The sequence below is a fragment of the Taurulus bubalis genome (assembly GCF_910589615.1).
Source record: "Taurulus bubalis genome assembly, chromosome: 13".
Taxonomy (NCBI): domain Eukaryota; kingdom Metazoa; phylum Chordata; class Actinopteri; order Perciformes; family Cottidae; genus Taurulus; species Taurulus bubalis.
In genome coordinates, this window is record NC_136601.1 from 15,788,341 (window position 1) to 15,795,139 (window position 6,799).

At 41.8% G+C, this 6,799-nt stretch overlaps 1 protein-coding gene across 1 annotated transcript; it reads right to left on the bottom strand.

Moving 5' to 3' along the window:
* Positions 1-89: 89 nt before the first annotated feature.
* Positions 90-4,223, bottom strand: phykpl (5-phosphohydroxy-L-lysine phospho-lyase). The gene is made up of 13 exons (XM_079229180.1): positions 4,156-4,223; positions 3,931-4,049; positions 3,659-3,818; positions 3,500-3,574; positions 3,327-3,414; positions 3,123-3,239; positions 2,920-3,002; positions 2,615-2,840; positions 2,128-2,282; positions 1,250-1,339; positions 1,010-1,143; positions 801-846; positions 90-478 (listed from the first exon to the last, which is right to left on the bottom strand). The coding sequence occupies exons 1-12, from the start codon at positions 4,212-4,214 to the stop codon at positions 824-826; spliced, it is 1,329 nt and encodes a 442-aa protein (XP_079085306.1). The 5' UTR covers positions 4,215-4,223; the 3' UTR covers positions 90-478; positions 801-823.
* Between the last annotated feature and the right edge of the window lie 2,576 nt (positions 4,224-6,799).

Consider the following 6,799-nt stretch of genomic DNA (forward strand, 5'->3'; position numbering starts at 1 on the left):
CTTGTTTTGTCTTGAGTAATGTTAACACCTCTACGGATGCCTGTGGGAGAGGGCTGCACTGCCTGTAGGATAACTGGCTGAGTGTTAATGCCCACCCCAATAGATGTGAAACTGCAGTACATGAGCATTTTTAAGAATGTGACCAAGAGGTAAAGATAGTGGTCTGGTAAGTGCTCACCTCAACTGTCTCTTGAGAACATGTTGCTGATCAGTGTTGTAAGTTGGGACTAATTCACATATTGCTGCTGTGAGGAAGAGTGGAGTCAGGATTTAAAGAGAAGATATGTTTATTAGTTTCTTGATAAAACATTTGTGGGACTTTATTAGTGTTACATTAGCATCTTGCACAATGGACTGTCTTTCAGGTGGCAACAATGTCCTCTAGCTGGCAACTCTTCCAATTGGCTGTGTTTCATCAGTTATGTGACTGCATACACCTCATTCTACTGAAGTTATGCCTTAAAATGGCCCTGGATACCTGCGGAGGAGAAAATGATCAGTGATGGCTGTAGACGGCTGGCATCCTTTTTAAAATTACCTGCCCCCACTTTTATAGTTGAGCGTTGATATGAAAATGTACTGATGGTAATTATGAATCAGACTTTGATTAATCAATATCAAATACAGTTACCACAGTGTTGAGCTGACCGAGGACGGCAACATGTTCTAAGTGAAATGAACTTGTTTGATCTCCTGGAACCTCAAGTATAGACATTCACATCTCTACCTCTGGACTTTATGAATGTGACCATCTGACGATGTCTGATGCAATTAAAAGTTTTTCTACAGGTTTAACAAACCTTAGATGTCTTCCTTTTCCGATTTAACTGTCACTGGCTTCCATGTCTGTGAGAACAAGAACATTGAAAGTTATTCTACACTTGGATTACAAATGTGTGATATGAAGTCTATATAGATATTTCAGTGGTCAAACTCCCATTAAGTGTTCTGCATACCTGGGAACGATCCTGTAGTAACAGCTGTAGGCTAATGTGTCTGGAGAACTAACCTGTGAGGATGCGGTCAATACATTGTACCACCAGCTCTGCGTCCTCCATACTGAAACACATAGGAGGTTTAAACTTCACGATGTTTTCCCAGGGGCCATCTGTACTGACACAGATTTTATCCTCCTCTTTCAACCTAATGTAAAAGGGACATGGAGTCACATCAACAAACGCTACGCGGCAGAGACTGAATACAAGAAAATCAAGTTGTAGGTCGTCAGTATTGCGCTTATGTTCGGTACCTCTTCACCACACGTGCTGCTGCTTCTGTGGCAGGAGTCTTATGCTCCCTGTCGGTAACCAGCTCGAGACCCACAAACAGTCCCACACCTCTGTGAACAAATGCATAATATAAAAGCATCATAGAGCTATGAGGTGGACTCATACCCTTTGACCCACATCAACATTGAATCAGGTAACATTTGAATAATGCAACAGATGATTTTAATACATTTTGGAGCATCTTCCTATGTAATTAAATATTGAGGGAAGAGTGATCTACCAAAAAAAAGTTTCTGCTTAATTTATATGTATATAGCTTGTTTGTTGTGAGACATTTTAAATATATAAACATACTCTTAATTTACGTAAGTTACTGCTGTGTTTATATATTTTTCCCTGTTTTAGTTGAGCTTGGTATTCTAATGAAAGGAATCTACACTCTTGGCTAAGTAAAAGCAACTGCCTTTTATGGGCTCTTTTCACTAGACTTCTTTTATGTCAGTCGTACATTTTCATACTCAAAAAGTCACGTGCACTTTTACACATGGGCCTTATTTCCCAACCTAATGGTGTCTCCAGTGTTAATTACATAAGTCTCTCAGATGCCCTGCATATCCACACAACTCTCAAGCCACCATGAAAATTGAGTTCAGCCAATTCTAATAGTTGTTCCACCAGAGAGATGTTGATTAAGCACTGTACACATTCAAACTGACCTAAGTGCGGTCTTGTCAGCTAAGATCAGTGAAGACACCGGTTTGGATGTATCGATAGCATGTAGGAGTCTGTTTTTCATTGTTTTTATTTGTTATTCAAATCTGAATAAATGCCATGGACTCTTGAGAATAGAATAGCATTGGTCTTAATGAGTTTTAATGCCTGAGTGCATTAGTCTTACCTGACCTCACCAATCATTTTATGTTGTGTTTGTATCTTTGTGAGCAAATCTTTAAGATGTGCTCCCACCCTTTTGGCATTTCCTCTTAGATCCTCGTCCTCTATCACATCAAGCAATGCCAGGCCAATTGCACAGGACACTGGATTCCCACCGAACTGCACAAAGTTAGAGGAAAAACAATTCATTTCATTTTATACATGCATGCTTAACGGGTTGAAAGAGATTTCAATATAAATATGATTTTGCTTAGAAGCAGAAAATTGTCTTTTTTTTAATCATTCTTTACTTTTGACCTAAAAAGACACCATCTCTGTGTGACCCAGATCAGTTTAGTAATAAAACAAGGTCTTACTATGATGTCACATTATACTGCGAATTAACTGAACTTTGTATTCCTTATGACAAAAAGGCCCCCTGACTGTCTCTCCAGCTGTAGAAAGCAACTTGAAGAATTCCTTCATAATGTGTTATACTACCGTATAGTCACCGTATTGAAGTACTCCACTCCATTGGCTGTGAAAGCTCCAGCTATTTCTACTGTGGTTGCCACACAAGCCAGGGGATGCCCATTGCCCATTGGTTTACCCATGGTCACTATGTCGGGACAGAAACCCTCTCCTTGCAGCTGGAACGCCCAGAAATGACTTCCCACACGGCCAAAGCCTGTCTGCACCTCGTCTGCCACAAACACTCCACCAGCTGAGTGCACGTATCTGTGGGAGATGCACCATGTTGACACTAACGTTCATGTGGCTGAGCAAAAGCAGAACCTGAAAAGGAGTCACCACTCACTCTGCAACTTTAGTTGAGTATCCTTGGGGCAAAATGATCTGTCCTCCAACACTTGGCAATGATTCAGCAAAGAAGGCCGAGATCTGTATAGAAAATGTAGTAAATAAGTAATATAAAATGGCATGCATTTTTTTCATGTTTATTATACCATTATATATTATCAGTGCTCTTAACATGCTCCATAAAACTGTGTTAAAGTGTACCTTACGACCTTTCCCGTGCACCTCCTCTATTAGGTCTTTTACTGTATCAGCGTATGCTTGGCCAGGGTTGGGGTGATCCTCTCTGTATATGCCTCTGTAGGTGTCTGGTAACGGTGCCTAGGAGGATGAAACACATTCTTTCATAGACAGGAGTCCACTATTGGTCAGCAGTTTGTGTGATGATGGTAGTATATATTTACACACCACATGAACCCATTCTTTCTGGCCTGCCAGTTTCCGGAACTTGTATGGACTAATGTCGATGAGGGACATTAGATGCCCATGGTATGCACTAGTATAAAGGGAGAGTTCATTGTAATTGATAACCGAGTGTATTGTCTGAAGGTGAATATGTTGCAGGAGAACAAAATACTTACTGGTCAAGCACAAGGACGTCGTCATGCTGGGTGTACTGCTGTGCCAGGCGTAGGGCAAGATCATTAGCCTCTGAACTGTCAGAAGAAAGGATGTAACATTACTGGAACGGTACCTTCAGGAATACTATTCCGTGTCTGTGTGTGAACAGTAAAAATTACCCTGAGTTAACAAAGTAGAACACACACAGTTTCTCAGGCAGGGTGGCAGCCAGGCGGTCTGCATACAAGACTATGTTGTCGTGCAGGAATCGTGAATTGGTGTTCAGAAGGTCCATTTGTGCTGCTGCAGCTGCAGTAATGCTGGGGTGACAGTGGCCCACTACAAAAGAAATCATACAGTATGTTATTAACGCATAAACACGCTCTGCCATTAGTAGACAGGCGGAGGGTAATACATTAACTATATACTGGCACAGTGATTAATGTTTTACCATGATGAACGTTGCTGATGCAGTCCAGATAGCGCTGGCCGTTTTCGTCAAATAGATATTGGCCTCTTGCTTTCACTATTTTAACAGGGTCATCCGAATAAAACAGTTTACATGACTGCCTGCGATCAAAGAAATTACTCAACGTCAGTAACTTTCGTGCACAATGTGTCAACCAGAAAGTATCAAGAAAGTCACACGATACCCGTCAGTGTCCCTTTTACATACCCAATAAATTTCTTCCTCATTTTGAGAGTTTCTTCTTTCCTGAGTTTTTCAAGTGCCATTTTGCTGCTCTGGTTCTTAACTGACTGCGGAGGCGAATAGAACCACGCAACGACAGCACTCCTTGTCTTTGGAGCTCCTCTAATTTGCAGTACTGCCTCCTACTGGAATTAATCGTCTACTATCATTATTCCACCACAGCCCTTTAAAATGTCTGATTGCTTTCAAAAACTAAAATATAATTTATAATTCCGCTGTCATGTCAGTCACCTCTCCTCGTCCTCGCCCCTGTCGTCCTGCAACCAAAGCCCCTTATTTCGCACGTCCTGCGTGAATCAGGGCATGCTCTACTGTCTCCTTTTAATGACACTATTTACAATGACAGTTATCAAGAGTGGCAGTCTTAAACCCACCACGCATGATGTATTTGTAATGTATATATAATATTGGTTGTTTGGTATATGCGGTGGCGTTATTTAGAAGGGCTCAACTGTGGGGTTGTTAATGGGACAGAGCCTCCCAAAATAAGTGCAGCATATGCTGCTATGTCTCTCGTTTCAATTGGGATTACGTTATACATACAGGTATTTTTGGAAAAGTATGCGCTATATAAGTATTGTGGGGGTTCCTCACATTGCCCTTTTTAAGGCAGTTTTTTCCCCAAATACCTCTGCCTTGGTACGGTCCAAAGGCTATAAATACCCCACTAATCTGCTCTCTGTCCGGTGCGCAGTGTTCAGCCTCGGTTGCTAAGGAACCACTGAATGCAGGTAATACATCAGGACAGCTGTAGCACGTTAGCTTACAAACGGACTGCGTAACCGAGCTAATGCTACAACTGATTTAGTTATAAGCCAGCGGCGCAGCCGTACGTGTATCAATGTCCCTTTTCATATTTGAGACTACCGAATCATTGCTGCAACCGCGTACAATGACACGCCGTTAACCGGTAACGTTAGCAGACCGAGTGTCAGGAGGCTTGTTATCAGCTAGCGCTAGCTAACAACACCGGCTAATAGCGATGCGCTCCACGGGCTGCATCGTGCTGCTGAGCAAGCTCACTATAACGTTGTACTGACACAAACATCGGGATACGATGTAGCCTGTAAATCTGTATTAAAAGTCCTTCATTATCAATGGCAAACGGCTGTCGTACTGCTAATGTTTTGGACAATGTAGCGTTAATTTGTCAAACAAAAAATTTAATTTAAAAAATAAATAGGTAGATTAATTAGTGCAAGCTTCGCGACACTGCCTTACAGTTATTTGTTGGTTTGCACGTTAGTAAAAACAGTGTCCATAGGCCAGAACTGCGTAACGCTAATTATCCGTACTAACGCTACTATACTTATAGTTTTGTGCTACATGTGTCTAGCTAGTTGTTTTAAGAGATATCACATCATTCATTTACAGGAACGTTTAAAGTGTGACGTTAGACAAGATGCTGAAGTTATGTTAAAGTTGTACATCAGCTGGTGGTTGACAGCACTGCTCTTTGCTGTTTTAGATCAAATGGAGTCTGTGGGGTGCAGAGCTCTTAACAGTAGCTGCTGCCACATGATGAGGTTTAGCCTGCTGGCGAAGTAGCATGTCTTCTGGCATGTGGAACTAGGCTAGCAATGTAGCACCATGTTTGCCACAAGGAGGAAGGCCCTGGAGGCCACATCTGACTGCCAAAAGCCAGTGTTAAAACATAGCCTCTTCAATGAGGACTCTTTTGCATCATCAAGCGTTTAAATTCAGATTACAGACTCATAACTTGAAGTTGATCAACTTTATGTTTCAATATGTTGTGTCTGGTCTGGTTTGGATGTCAGCATTAAATGTGCTCTCGATTTTGGGTGCTCTGGACTGTTAAACTGCAGTGCCAAAGCCCAAAGAAAACATGCTACATTTTAATGATGTGGCTAGAGTGTACACTTTGTTTTTGTATGTTATAGTTTTAGTTTGAGCTTTGTTTTTGTGCTGTGCAAAGGTTTGCTGGGATGGGCCAGTGTGGGTTAATCTTCAGAGATGTTTGTGCATTGAGTAACTGTTGGATCTTAAAAGCTAACTGTGCTATTTGCATGCAAAGTAAATATCAGAGGAACGTGCATGCAGGTTGTTTTGTGGCCCACTGCTCTACATAACACCATTTTGGCTTTCCTTGGTAATATAAGCCCCTGAGACCAGGTCACAGTTCTTTAGTTCCCCCCCCCCTTGCAAAGATACTATGGCAAGCTTCCAGCCCCTATCCCCATTCTTTTTTTTTTTACACACTTCCCCCATCTTTTCCCTTTTCGTCTCTCCCTCCCCCTTCCCTTCCATTCACTTCACTTCACAACTCCAACTCTTGACATTATGATTGTGATGGCATTCCCCCAAAGGTTTTCAATTTGGACATACTCTGTGTTTTTTCTTTGACTTTTTACTAGTCCATGTTGGTACCAGTAAGAAATTGCCCTCACTGTGCATGATGGAATGTGAAGTGTTTCTTTGTTCTGGCTCTCCTCATGCCCATGTGTTCCCTCTCTGTCTTTTGTGATCATGAACTTCTGGCTTTCATGTGTGGATGAGGCAGCATGTAGATCCTAGCCTGGGTCATGTGTAGTAATGTGGTCAGTACTTGGAACACCTTTTTTCAGGCATTCTGTTCTTCTTTGCTGTA

What these genes read in the sequence shown, in the direction of transcription:
- phykpl (XM_079229180.1), bottom strand. Translation starts at nt 4,214, where the DNA reads ATGGCACTTGAAAAACTCAGGAAAGAAGAAACTCTCAAAATGAGGAAG. An exon ending in TGCACGGGAAAGGTCGTAAG is followed by an intron (nt 3,003 to 3,122) that starts GTACACTTTAAC and finishes TTTTCTATACAG; the next exon opens with ATCTCGGCCTTCTTTGCTGA. An exon ending in GAGTGGAGTACTTCAATACG is followed by an intron (nt 2,283 to 2,614) that starts GTGACTATACGG and finishes AACTTTGTGCAG; the next exon opens with TTCGGTGGGAATCCAGTGTC.